General features: G+C 48.7%; 1 protein-coding gene across 7 annotated transcripts in view; it reads left to right on the forward strand.

The window, feature by feature from the left end:
- RYR2 (ryanodine receptor 2) overlaps positions 1-14,344 on the forward strand; it is a 525,506-nt gene that overhangs the window by 19,841 nt on the left and 491,321 nt on the right. Inside the window, exon 1 of one of the 7 annotated variants that reach the window (XM_036235622.1) lies at positions 3,609-3,721. The exons of the other annotated variants lie outside the window; for them this stretch is intronic. Coding sequence (XP_036091515.1) covers positions 3,674-3,721 — 48 coding nt within the window. The 5' untranslated portion in view covers positions 3,609-3,673. Of the gene's footprint in view, positions 1-3,608; positions 3,722-14,344 lie in introns of those variants that run through there. 7 annotated transcript variants of the gene reach the window in all.

The raw sequence follows: 14,344 nt of genomic DNA on the forward strand, positions 1-14,344 counted from the left end.
AGTCTAGACTCTTGTGCTCACTGAACTGGGATGGGGGAGGGGTGATACAGAAAATGTTGATATAGAGCTCCGATTTTGGGGTTCTAAGACCCTGTCTCACCCCTCAGAGCTGTACAGTTGTCGTTGAATTGCTTCATTTCTCTAAGCCTTGGTTTCCTTTTCTATAAAATGGCCTTGCTGTGAAGATGAAAAGAAACAAAAATAAAATGCCTAGAGCACAGCAAATGCTCAGTAAATGTGCCTTTGTCATCATCAGCATCATCACCCTCATCCTCTACATCGTTCGAGGCCACCCTGCATCAATGCAGACCTGGAGATTTTGGGCGTGCCGCCCCAGTCCGGCTGCTGTCAGCACCTGGGCTCTACTGGCGTTCATTCCTAGTTCAGGTGTATGTCAGGACCGCAGTATTATAGGATACTTGTAATAAAGATGTAAATAAAATGGAAATTTTCTAAAATTTTGGTTTGTTATGTTCTGAAATGGGATAAGAAATTCTATGAAACTGTCCCTGGAGATGTTGATATTGGAAGTCTCAGTTAACAAGGAATGGGCTAAACTTCAAGATCTTAGGACCTCTCCAATTCAAATTTTATAATTACCCAATGACAATCCCGGAAGCGTTAAATCTTTAAGTGATGTGATCTTAACTGAGAGAAGCTGAATTAGAATGGTAACACTGAGTATTTTAGCTGACTTCCTGTAGAATCCTTGAGGAAGAGGTTAATTTTCTAATGCTCATATGCATGATTGGCCAGTTTAATAAGTTGTCAAGCAAAATGAAATATCTTACATCTGTTTTAATTTTTTTCTTCTTTAAGAATGTCTAGAATCCTGCTAAGTGAGCAGTGGGCTACTTTGCCCCATTCTGAATTAGATGACTATAGAAAAATTCTGGTGAAAAAAATATGATCGCTACCCACCTTGTAGAATATAAAATTGGTCATTCAAAAAAAAAAAAAAAACATTTCCCAAATTTTGACTGAAAAATATGGAACTATCCCATAAACTATTTTATGTTATGATTAATGAAGTCCTAAAATGAAGTGCTATGGGAACACAGTGTTGATTGGGTATAAAGAAAATAAAGAAAATTTTTCCAATAAAGAAAATTTCAGTAGCAAAAAACAAAACAAACTATTATATGTAATATGTATTTACAAAAAGGAACATTTTAATAAAAATTACAAAACCAATAGATATCAGGTATTGGATACTTATGAAACTTCTAAATAAGCAAAATGTTTTTTTTCTATTTTATAAACTAGTTTTGTGCCTGTGAAAATGTGTACCTCCTAATCCCTTATAGCTTAAGTGTACAAAAAGAATTAGACATCGAGCATAAACTTTAAGCTGTCTCTAAATTACATTTATTTTTCTCAATTAAAATTATATTTGAAATCGAGTTTAGTTCTCATCCTATCATTCTATGATCTTTCCAGTCAAAAAAACATTTTCTTACTACAGTTTCACCAGAAGAAACTAGGATATCATAGATGAACTAAACCGCCCAGTCAAGTTTAAAAAAAACAATGTAAGTAAAATATATCCATAGCTTTTAGTAGCTTTAGATTTCTTGTGAAAATTCTCAATTTTTATAAATATAAAATATGTAAAAACATCAGTACTAAAAATATTACATCCATATACTCACTACCAATATTAAACCACTTGCTATATTTTCTGTTTTCTTTTTCAAAAGTAATATCATATATCTTTCTCAAACATTTTATAGTTTTAGTACAGATTAGAGGTCTATAAACCTCATTAGTATGGTATTTATGTGTCTTAAAGTCCACATAAATAGCATATTTCATAGACTTTCTCTACTCTGTTTGCTGCTGAAGACCATATACGGTGAATAATAATTATTGAGTACCTTGGCCATGCAGCATTATATCACTTATGCTGAGAGAATTAAAGAAATAATAAATGTAGCTCTTGCTAGAAAGGTCGACAGCCTAGTTAAAAAGTCAGGAAGAAAAACTGGTGAGTTTGAAATGATACAATATTTTACCTATCACATGGGTGGAAGGGGGTTGCTCCCACTCAAAGTATGGATATTTATTTTAAATAAACTGTCCATGAGTAGTTCTCATGAGATACTTTTTGAGGAAGGTTGATTTGATATGTCATAGGTTTGGAAGATCAAATTATTTAACATAAATTATTAGCCAGTTTCAGAAAATAGTCATATTGTATCTTTCGTGGGCTCCTGGATTGCTCCCTCCTAGTAAAGAGTCAAGTTATAATGGTTTAAGAACTGGTTAGTCATCGTGGATCAGTACGCAGCATGTGTCAAGCACTTAGGACAGCTAGTATGGTAGAGAGCAGAGCATTGCTGCTCTCACCAGAAGGGAGAGTTTTTTTTTTTTTTTTTGTAGACATTCTCTATGCTGTTCATTCTACTGGAAATATGTAAAAGTGGCTCAGTCACTATAAAATTAATGAAAGCCTAAATAAAATGTAAGCTGCATAGAACTTACTGGTAGGTTTTAATAACTAGATGCTGCAAATATGAGACGCGGGTAAATGGATGCAGCACCTGGGTTTTGCAGCCCCTGCACCTGGGTAGACGGACCGGGGAGCCTTTGCTTTGCGTGTACTCATTTCCATGTATCTTAAATGAAACGGCTGTGGACTGGGAACAAGAGATGAATGCTTTCTTGTCCAAATTGTCTGGGACCCTGCCTTGTCCTACTCGCAGACGTTTGGTAAATGGTGATTTGGTGGGCTACATAGCTTGAAGGATTGCGAGAGCCAGAGGTTGAGATGTGTCGTGGAGCGGTGGCGTTTCTTCAGAAATAACGGGCTGTATAGTGAGGGTGATGGTGCCCCAGTCTGAGTTGCGAGCTCGTCAGCGAGTCGCATAGACATGGCCCACCCTTCACTGCAATTCCTTCTGGAATTACGGCTTGCACTTCTCTGCTGCCTCGCACCACAGTGCCTGGCACCGGCACTCGCCACGTAGTCGCTGAATGGTTTGTTGGGGTTCCGTGTACCATGACTTTGCATTGTTAATCTGCGAAAGCGTGGCACCCCGAAACTAGATACTGATGAATTCTCATGTGGATGGGGAGCAAAGGCAATCCAAATGTAAAATACTGTCGGGTATCCTCTACTTGGAGATTACCCGCTCCGTGCACCCGATGAAAGGGGACTGTCGCGCACACCCTGCAGTGCTGTGCACGTTCCTGCCGCAGCCCCTCCGGGAGGAGGGTCGCCGAGCCCCGGGTTTGAGGGCCGAGGGGCAGGTGAACAGGGGCGCAGGTGGAGCTGCGCCCGCGCCAGGGCGCCCCAGCCCGATACCCGGCGCGGCCAGTACGCGGCGCTGGCCCGGGCTCGGGCGGCGGGGAGCGGCTGCGGATCACCTGCAGCCGAGGGGCCGGCCCTCCCGCCGCCCCCGCTCCGCCCCCGCGCGCCCCGCGCCGCCCGCCCCGCGCACTCGCTGGCCGCGGAGCCGGCCGAGCAGTCGCCGCTGCGGCCGCGCCGGGTGCGGGTCCCGCGTCCCCCTCCGCGCCGCGCCGCGCAGGGAGGCCCCGCCCGCCGCCGCCGCCTCCGCGGTGCAGCAGGGCCGCCCGCGCTCCGCACCGGCGCCCGGCCCCTCCACCCGGCTCCGGGCAGGGGCGGCCGCAGCGGCAGCGGGAGCAGCGGCCGGACCAGCAGGCAGGAGCCATGGCCGATGGGGGCGAGGGCGAGGACGAGATCCAGTTCCTGAGGACTGTAAGCGCGCCCCGCGTGTCCCCGGGGGAGGCGCCGCGCGGCCCCAGCGGGGTCTGGGCAGAGTGGCAGCGGGCGGGGGTGTCCGGGGACGCGGAGGGGAGGCGGCCCCGGGCGTGCAGGTGTCCGGGCTGGGCGAGGGAGGCGGGCTGCGTGTCCGTGCGCGTGTGGACAGCGGGGCACGGAGCGCGGCGGGCGGGGGCGCACGGGCTCGGCGAGGCACCGGGCACCGCGCCTTGGGGCTGCCGCGCGGGGGGAGCAGGAGGCCAGTCCGGGCGGCCGGGGCGCGGGCAGCCGTGGACGCGGGGCCGGGGTCTCGGGCTGTCGGCTGGCCCCGCGTCCTCACGCGCCGCGATCCGGCCGCTTGGCGCAGCGCGCGCCGCGGTCGCCGGGAGGGGGTGCAGGACGTTGCCCGAGGTCGCCACCAGGCCAGGGGCTGCAAGGGGTCGGGGTCGCCTCCGTGGTCACCGCCTCGCGCGCTGCGCCGCGGTGCTGGGACCGCGTGCGGAAGGTGGAGGGGCGGGGGCACTGCGCCCGTGCGGTTCCCCCAAGGCTGCTGTGTGATGCCGAGCACAGCGGAGTGTGTGAGTGTGCCTGTGAGTGTGCGTGTGTGCGCGAGGGCAGCGGGGCAGGTTGGCTCCGCTCGAGGACCGGTTTCCTCCCGCAGCCCCGCTCCTCCTCGCGCTGCGTTCGGCCGCCGCGGACACTCACTCCCCAGGCCGGGAACCCAGCGCCTCCCCGCGCGCCGGGAACACCCCAGTTCGCGTTCTCGGCAGCCTTTCCCTCCACTCCGGCCTCGTCCCCGACCGGAGCCCTCCGCCCCGCCCAGCACTGCAGCGCCCGATGCCACTTCTTTCTTCAGCAGAGGAAAAGATGTCTCTTCCCAGGCACAGTCACCTCCACTCTCACAGAAAGTCATAGAGATATTTAAATTTTGAAACATTAACCAAACAGTAACTTTTAGGTGTGCGCAATAGTCTTTACGGGTTTGGGTGCTCAGCAGCTGACAACAGTACATTTGTCCAAGAATTTCGTAAATGACCGTTTTTCTCTTTCTGCTCTTATGTTTTTTTTTTTTTTTTTTGGCACTCATTCTTTGCGTCAAGGGGGGAAGGGCCTTCGGAAAGGGTGAAATCCAGGGTGGCATCAGAGGGCCAGTGTGCACCGTTACCAGTGCTGTTGGGGCCCAGCTGGGGAGCCTGCTAGTAATACAGGTATTTTATTTAGTGGAAAACTGTTTATAAGGTTTAAAAAAATTTTAAAAGCCACATGAAAAGATGTTTCTCAAAGCTATGAGATCTTTTGTTCAGTGGCAAAATATTTAGTTGCTGTGTAATTTTTAAATTCATTTTTTCCCCCCAAACTCTGTAGGGTTAAAATTAGCTAGCATATTTTGGAAGGCTTCATGCACTTAGGGCTTCCTGCAGGCTTAAATGTTAAGCCCAGATCAGGGAGGAGCTGTTATCAGAATACTTAATGGGGAGGTCCTGGGCTTGCTGGTTGGTTGTGCACATATAAAGTAAGGTCAAGCCTGTGCCCCTAGACAGCTGCCTGTCAGCCTCAGCAACACCTCTGATAAGTGGGTGCTGGGCCTGGGTCTGGCAGTCCCGGCTGGCCTTGTTCTTTTAGTAAAGCATCTGTAGGTTGTTGTGCTGATGATAAATGACCTTGAAGGAAGAGCACAGGGGAGCAGGGGGATTTTTTTTTGGTGGTATTAACATCTAAAAGGAAAATATGCCTGCCTTTTCCTCTACATTTTACACTTTTAATATGGAAATTCTCAAATCCTTCACCAGTCCTCTGTCCTGCCTTTCCTGCTTCCTTCCATTTTATTCTCTTAACCTGAGAATGTTAATGGTTCAGAAATGTTAACAGCTAGTATCAGAGAGAATGTAGTTCTTATAGTAAATTCTCTCTTTTTCTGGGGCATTTACTTCTCTATTGTGTGCAATCTTGTCCATTTGAATCTTTCTTTCTTTCTTTCTTTCTTTCTTTCTTTCTTTCTTTCTTCTTTCTTTCTTTCTTTCTTAGGAGATAGCTAGGGAGTATTAACAATCTGTACATTAGATAAAATAGTTACAGATTATGCATGAAGCTTTTATGCTTAAAAAAGAAGAAAATCAACCAGTTATTAAGAGATGGTGATTGTGAAGTTGACCAGATGCTTCATCTTTTCTGATCAGAGCACTGTAAGTGTTCTCTTGGATTTTTCTTGATGAGTGCAGCTCACAGAGGCGTCTTTGGCGTCCTTCTGTCCACAGAGGCTTTTCCCCCCTGCTTCCTCTAGAAGAGGTCCACGATCACTGTTAGGGAAAGGAAAGGTGAAATCTTTAATGGGCCGTGCCCATGATTTATGTCCACTGCTGTGAATTAATTCTTCATTTGTGAAGGGGAGTTTCATCACTGTTGAGCCCAGGGCAGGCCCTCTCCCGGCTCCCTTCCACTATGCAGTTCTGAGTTTGCTGGTATCTCTTTCAAATGGTTATGCAGAACACTCCTCTTTGATTCGGTGGCTTCCCCACCAGCTGGAAGTATGCCCACCCTGGTGTGTTTATCTCAGAGAGAAACTGAGAATACGGATGTGTAAACTCTGGGTGTGCTGGGACACCGAGAAGGATCTATCATAAAATGCGCCCTCAGCCCTTGATGGGTTTGTTGACTGTCATATCCAGACATACACATGATTTGGAATGCATGGTTTATTTTATTTAAAAAATTTTATTAACTTACCAGTGTAGCAATGGACTACAAAGTGGTATTTAAAAACATGGCTCTTTTTAGGTACAGTCCTCTTTTCGTCAGTCTTATGCAATTATACAGAAGGAATTCTTTGACTTTGAGAAAACCATGATGTAAAATGACCTTGGGCAAGGGTTGATTTTTCTAAGTACTTTGCCTTTCTTTCATTTGTGTAAGCACTGTTGGGTTACTTCTGGCGTAGGTACACTGTGTCATGTAGTTGTGTATTTAAGAATAGACTGAGACTTAAAACAGCCCCACCTGCAAAAATCTTTCCCATGGGAATGCTTTTAGCTTTCCCCTGTCCTTCTTTTGCAGGATTAGCTATTTCACAGTAGATTTCTACTCAGTGCTTATCCATCTTGCTCAGTAATGACAGGAAGCCTCTTAGAAAGTAGTCAGCAATTAATAGGAACACTCATGAAGCACAAATGCCAACGCACAACCCTGAATCGATGGGGCTGGAACGCTTAGCCCCAGTTCGTTGAGGCACAGGGAGGCTAATTGCACGATGTCGGAGCTCAGCAGTGCGGAACGAGGGCTGAGACCCAGTTCGTAGGCTAATGTCCTCTCTGGGAGCGGGGGCTTCATCAGTTGCTCCAGTATGTTTTAGGCTGACAGCAAACAGGATGTGCAGTCAGTGTTCTCAGCGGAAGGAATGCCACAGGACAAATGAGAGACCCTGGGTGAGCAGTGGGGACTTGGTCCCTGCTCCCTTGATGACGAAGGCGCGGAGAGCGTTAGAGAGGTACGCACTGTGGCGTTCTTTTCAAGGAGCCGATGGAAAGCCCTCCCGCGCGTGTGTCATCGGACTTACCTTTTTTCCTCTTGGAAATTGACGTGTACATACTGGCGCGAAGGGCGGGATCTGAAACACTGAGCGCACTAGTTTACTTGACATTGGATTTTACTTGTACTTTGGCTTTAGATAAGCATTTTTGTGAAGGTCGAATTACCCGAGAAAGTGTTACAACCGCCGGTAACTGTGCTTCCGCAGGTAGCCTTTGGGGAGGTGGGAGAGGATGAGGCACACTTTTGTCCCTGAAACTTATTAATTCAGAAACACTTCCATTTGCATGATGTTAGGTGTTAAGGAAGTGTCCCAAACGAGGAGAGATGGGATCTGCTATTACAGTCGCAAAGAAAAGATGTAGAGGCTGGCATGGAACAATGAGAAGGGAAAGAAGCACATGTATAAACTCGAGGAGATCAGGGCAGGAAGAGACCTTTAAAGACACCCCCCAGTCCACCCCCGATGCCTCACCCCCATCATTTTGCAGATAGGAAACTAAAGCTCAAAGGGGGGGAGATGATTTGGCCCATATCACCCCCAAATCAGTGGCTTAGTCCAGGCTGCTCTAACAGAGTACCACAGACTGGGTGGCTTCAACAACAGTCATTTATCTGGAGGTTGGGGCGTCTAAGACCAAGCAAGTGAGTCCAGCATGTGACGACCTGCTCCCTGGTTTGCAGATGGCTGTCCTCTTGTGCCCTCTATGGCTGAGGGAAATTATCTCTCTCACATTTCTCCTTATAAGGGCGCAGATCCCATTCACGAGGGTCCCACCCTTATGACCTAACAACCTCCAAATGCTCCACCTTCTAACAGCATCCCACTCGGAGTTAGAGTTTCGACACATGAGTTTTGGGGTGGTGCAAACACTCCGTCTATAACAGAGGCATAGTGTGTGAAAATCTCCAAAGAATTGTCAGAAGTTGCCAGCACACTCTTCTCTCTTATGGACTAGATTTGAGCCCCCCATCCATGTTACCTCATCTTCTCCCTCGCGGGGCTCACCATCCAGATCCGCCCTCTTGTCCTTCAGTTGCTGACAAAGCAGCTTCTTTCCTTCTGTCCTGAGTTTCAGTCCTTTGTGTGTCCCTGGTCTCAGCACCTGCCCCCTGGTCCAGGACGGGGACCGCGTTGAGTTCCACACTTTCTCTGCCTCCTCCTCCCCTTGATTCTGTTGGTGGACCTTGGGTCACGTGGATCCCCCCACCTTAAGGTTTCCGTGTTTGACCCTGGTGCCTCCTCCAGCTGCAGTCCCTGCCTTGTCACCATGTCAGCTTCCATTAAATCCACCGTGTCGGTGTCACCAGGAACCTCCTCCTCCAAATGGGGATATGTCTCTGCGCCCCGTTCCCTTCGGTCCCTTGAAGGCCACTAACTGCCCTCCGCTTCCCAGCTCCCCGCTTGGTTTCAGAGATGCCGCGTAGTCTGAGCTATTTTTGTACACATCTGCTCGTGCTTTGTTGGGGTTTTTACTCCTCTTCTCCAGGTCTGGTTAGTCCCAAACATTCCTATTTTCTGTTCCATCGCTCTTGCCTTTGTGAGCTTATCTGTTCCACAGAGCTTGGACCACCCTCGGAGCACTAGTTCGAAAAGACGTCACAGTGACTTCATCCAGCTGAGAACTATAGACATGACAGGCACCCGCCCAAAGCCGTTCTTTCCTGCAGAAGGAACCAGCCACAGCTCTGACGGCCCTTGGCCCCGTATTCCCACCTCCCCACACCTCTAGTCTGACCCCCCCTCTTACCGCTGGACACACTGACCAGAGCTCACATGGTCCCCTAGGTGGCTCTGTGTTGGCCAGCGGCATTACCATTTCAGTCTCTGGCTTAGAAACACCAGATCATGACCTTCAGAAGACCTGGGTCTGAGGCCTGAATCCACCAGTACCTAGCTTTATGGAAGCAAGAAAAACTTAAAATTTCCCTTAAAATCAAGGTAATATTAGCCTTCTCAGAGGAATGTTTTGAGGTCATTTGACAGAATTTGTGTGAGAAACCAGTCACAGTGCCTGGCCCACGCGAGGTGCTCAGTGCATCAGCTTTTCTCTCCCTTGGATCTAGTTTGTCGTCAGCCCGCGTCCTGTTTCCCTTGGCCGCCTGGCTCAGGGGTCGACTTCCTTCGCACGCACTACTCATCCTGGCTTCCATCGTGCCCTTCCCCCACCAGCTGCCCACCTTGGAGTCACTTGCCCTTTGCATCCTGCAAGACCCTGAGTGCGTGCCGGCGCGCCTCAGTCCCAGCTCCCTGCAAGGCGGTCTGTCTCTGCTGCTGGGCTTCTGACTGTCCACAGTCTGACCCTTGACATCTGACTCAAGTCCGCACCCTGCACGGAGCTTTCCTGTGTCACTCCGGCCCGTTCTCATGTCTCTTTCCTTGACCATCTCTTCAGCTTCCCGGAGCTGCACATTTCATCGCTTATCTGTGGCTCTAATTTTGGTCCCTCATTCTCTGTGGGAGGCTGCGACCATGTTGGGGGGGCTTCGTTTCCCATGATGCTTAGCGCAGTGTTCAAGGGCAAATCTGACAGGAGTCTTATGGCGAATGGAAGACAGGACAAGAGAAAAGAGCCCTCCCTTTCCCCTCCCCTAATTAGGAGAGAACAGGAATCAGTACAAGGGAAGTGGGCAGGAGCAGCAGGCCAGGAGAGTGGCTCGAGGTCCCTTCTAGAGGTGGAGGAGGGGGAGGTTGTGGCCACGCCCCCGGGCCCCAGGGAGGACATCCTCTCAGAATAACCTTAACTCTAGCTGGGAGCCAAGGAGGATGCAGTGCAGAGTGAGCCGGACCGCAGAGCTGCAGGGGCCGGAGGCAGGAGGGGCCCGAGGGGTGCCGTGAGCACACGCCTGTTCCCGGGGACACATTCTCAGCATGCAAGGGAAGCTTGTGTGTGATGGTTCCGCGAGGGACACAGGTCACATGCGCCCATCACTGTGGCCGGGACAACTAGATGTTCTGCTGTGGTGACACTTTTAACTTAAATAAATTCAGAGACATTTTCTTTCATTTAAAAGACTTTTTGTGCATTCATTCTGCTTCTAATGAAAATTTTAATTATTTTCTTCTGAATTTAGATTCTGACTCATAATGCTCACACGGACCCATGAATTTCACTCATATTTAAGACATAACCAAATATGTAAACTAAAAGGTATATTTTGAGAGGACAAAAAAAAAACAAAAAGGACAAATTACAGAAAAATAAAATCTTTAGTGTTAAGTAAATGAGTAAATTGGGATATTGTTAAAGCGAGTATTAAATGTCACACTGATTTTATAGCCATTAAAAATCATGCTTAGTTATTTTCCACAGAGGCTTTCTGGTTATCAAAGTAAAGGGAATTATGATTTAACTTCTTTTAGATTTCACTGGACTGAGTATTTGCTTCATATTCAGAGACATTTTCTTGAGAAAATTTTGGACACACACACACATACAAGGAAAGCTGTTACTTGGTATTTCTTTATTTTGAGTTAACATTTTTTAATTGGATTAACATTGGTTTATAAAATCATGTGAGTTTGACATGTACAAGTCAGTAATACGTCATCTGTACACTGCACTGTGTGTTCACCACCCAGCATCACCTCTCTCTTTGTCACCAAGTGTTTGACCCCTGTTCACCTTAGCTTCCCATTCTCTCTGGTCACTATTAAACTGTGACCAGTGTCTGTGAGTTTTTGTTTCTCTTGATCATTTTGTTGCTTTTAGTTTTATATCCCACACATGAGTGAAATCACATAGTTCTCTTTGTACCAAATTTTAACCCTCAAGTGAAATCCTATTAAAACAGTTCATGGGTAGCAGTGAAGTGTTGGTCTCTTTCCTGTTTCCAGTACTTTGGGTTTTTCATTTTTGTTTTTTGAAAGGAGTAGGTGACAGGGCTTGGGGGCGAGCTGGCTGTGAGCGATGCCATTTCTACCGTGACAGGGCCAGAGACAAGCCTAAATTGCGAAGCGGCACCACGTTCTCCCAGATCGTTAGGGGGCCGGGAGGGGGGGGGGCGGGGGAGGGTGGGGCGCGTCTGCGCAGCCCAGAGGCCCACGGAAGCGCTCCCCGTGTCTCTCGGTGGGGGTGGGGGCGTCCTTCTCCCTGAGGTCAGCAGGCCCTACCGCTCCCTGTAGTCATCTGCTCCCCTCACCTGCTCCCCATCGGTGACTCGCTTCCTGCGGATTCGTTGCCCGAGCCGCCCAGCACGTCTGCGCCCAGGCTTCCACGTGCATCTTGTCGTGAAGACCTCGCAGGCTCCCTCGGAGGTGGCACCAAGAGGCGCAGCCTCTGGCCCCTGTTTGCAGATGCGGGCGGCAAAGCGGGGTTCGGCCCCGGCCAGAGGCCCCAGGACCCGCGGCTTCCCTCCCCCAGACCCCAGTGCCTGGGGCTGCGAAGCCGAGGCCGCGCTGTGTGCGCGCCGGCCTGGACTCTCCAGTGTGACGTGTGCATCTCTTGGGCTGCTGGTGCCTCCCAGGGTGACTGCCACACGCAGCCAGCCCCTCAGCGACACGTGGAGGGGAGTGACCTGCGCCGCTTCTGTGAGGCAGTGAGTGAGACGCCGAGCACACACAGCGGTGGCGTCCAAAGATGCTAGGTCGCCTTCACCCGTGAGGCGCGAGCTGGGTGTGTTTGTTCACGGCATCACCGGTGTGTGGGTGTGCGGCTGTGTAGGTGTGTGTATGTGTGTCTGTGGCTGTGTAGGTGTGTAGGTGTGTGTATGAGTGTGTGTATAAGTGTGTAGGTGTGGGTGTGTAGCTGTATGAGTGTTTCTGTACGTGTGTGAGTGTGTGGGTGTGTATGAGTGTATCTGTGTGTAGGTGTGTAAGCATGTAGGTGTGTGTCTGAGTGTGTAAATGTGTGTATGAGTGTGTGTAGCTGTGTGTATGAGTGTGTGTGTATAGGTGTGTGTAGGAGTGTTGGTGTGGGTGTGTGGGTGTGTATTAGTGTGTCTGTGTGTGGGTGTGGAGGAGGGGCCTTGGAGGCCGGAGACGCCCAGAGAGCGGGGTGCTGAGGAGTGGACCCGCATCCACACCCCCTTGGGGGCGGTGAGCTCGTGGTCCTGTGGGGACTGTGCTCCCTGTAAACTCAGAGAACAAGAGGCGAGGACGTGACACCGTGGCCATGACGGGGGCCAAAGGCACCGCCTCTGCCAGGTGGATAAGTGGCTGTAAGAGCAGAGTAGAGATCGTGGAGGATGAGAAAATGACGCCAAGGACAGCATTCCGAATGCGGGACAACATGGAAGACAAGAATTAAAGCTTCAGTAAAATGCCACACGGTTCTCTGAAAATGCCCCCAAATTCCGCTTGCAGTTTCTGAGAATTTTATTCATGTTATTTTTGGGTCAGTGGAAATTGGTAGAACAGAATAAGGGGTAACAATGCATTTAAAAGTGCCTTTAAAAAAAACCAGATGCTGTTTTAAAGAACTCTGTGTCAGGGATACACAGCGATGAGTCCATGTGGCCGGACACGTCTTCCCGCCTGTGAGAGAATAACGTGTCGGAGGATAACAGGCACGCGAAAAACCCAGCAGAAACACGTGCACAGTGACTCTTGCTGGATTTGGTCCTTGATGCCCTTTCACCTCTCTCCTTGTTCTTTTCGAACGGCCCCTCCGTCCACTTTGGTCCTGGGTGCGTCTGACGTGATTTGTATTCGAGGACTGTGCCTGGGGTTGGGAGTCGTGGTTTGTTAGCAAGATCTGCTTGTGGGTTCACTGGAATGTCAGGAGAACATTTCTTCTTGAGTCACAGACAAGTGAAAGGCTGAGATGAATTGTTTCTGATTGATGGCTGTCAGAGAAGCTTAAAGCATCCAGTTCTGCTGTAGTCCTCTTTGTGACAGTAAAGGAGGGGGCATCACCTCCTGAAGATGGGGCGTCATTACTGAGTACAGAGGTGCCGCTGCTGCTACACAGAACAGCACTGCCCAGAGAAGCCTGCCAGCGCGGCCCGATGCAAGTCCCACGTACACGACCTGGCCAAGGGGAGGAGAGAACTGTGGTCCTACGCTTCCTGCTGCAGCACTCCGTCTGCCTCTGTTTCCTGTGGGACCGCTTTCGTATGTACGTGCGTGTGTATGTGTGCAGGTGTGTATCTGAGGTATAACTGACACATTACATTAGTTTCTGGTGTACAGCATAATGATTCAGTATTTGCACAGACTGCAGAATGATCCCCACAGTGACTTAACATCCATCATCACAGTTACAAAATATTTTTTTCTTGTGATGAGAACTTTTAAAATTTATTCCCCTAGCGGCTTTCAAATATATAACCCAGTGTTATTAACTATAGTCACTATGCTGCACATTACATTCTCATAACTTATTTATTTTATAACAGGAACTTTTGTAGTTTTTACCCACCCCCACCCTCTGCCCCCGGCAGTCACCATCTGTTCTCTCTATGAACTCGATTTTGTTTTTAGATTCCACATATAAGTGAGATCATACAGTATTTATCTCTGACTTATTTCACTTAGCATAATGCCCTCAAGGTCTATCCATGTTGTTGCAACTGGCAAGGTTTCATTATTTTTTTTTTATGGCTAAATAATATTCCATTGTACTTATCACATTTTCTTTATCCATTCATCCATCAATGGACACTTAGGTTGTTTCCATATCTTGGCTATTGTAAATAATGCTGCAGTGAACATGGGGGTGCAGAGATCTTTTCGAGTTAGTGTTTTTGTTTCATTCAGATAAATACCCAGAAGTGGAATCGCTGGGTCGTAAGGTAGTCCTACTTTTGAATTTTTGAGGAAGCTCCATACTGTTTTCCGTAGTGGCTGCACCAGTTTGCATCCTCGCCGACAGTTATTTCTTGTCTTTTCGATATTGCTCATTCTACCAGGTGTGAGGTGTTTTTAATCTATCTTTTTTTTAGGTTCATTTCAAAATATTTGTTGACTGCTTATGATGTGCCAAGCATCAGGCTGGGTGCCGAGACTCAAATGTTGCTCAACTTGTTTCTGCCCTCAAGGACTTTATTTCATCTCCGGTGGATGGGATGGGGAATAAGGAGAAAGCAAATGTTCTAATACAGAGCGGGCATAGGAGGTGGATAACTTACAGGAGAGAAGGGAGGGATTCAGGTCCG

Source organism: Rousettus aegyptiacus, unplaced genomic scaffold (genome assembly GCF_014176215.1).
Source record: "Rousettus aegyptiacus isolate mRouAeg1 unplaced genomic scaffold, mRouAeg1.p scaffold_m13_p_18, whole genome shotgun sequence".
In the NCBI taxonomy this organism is placed as follows: Eukaryota; Metazoa; Chordata; class Mammalia; order Chiroptera; family Pteropodidae; genus Rousettus; species Rousettus aegyptiacus.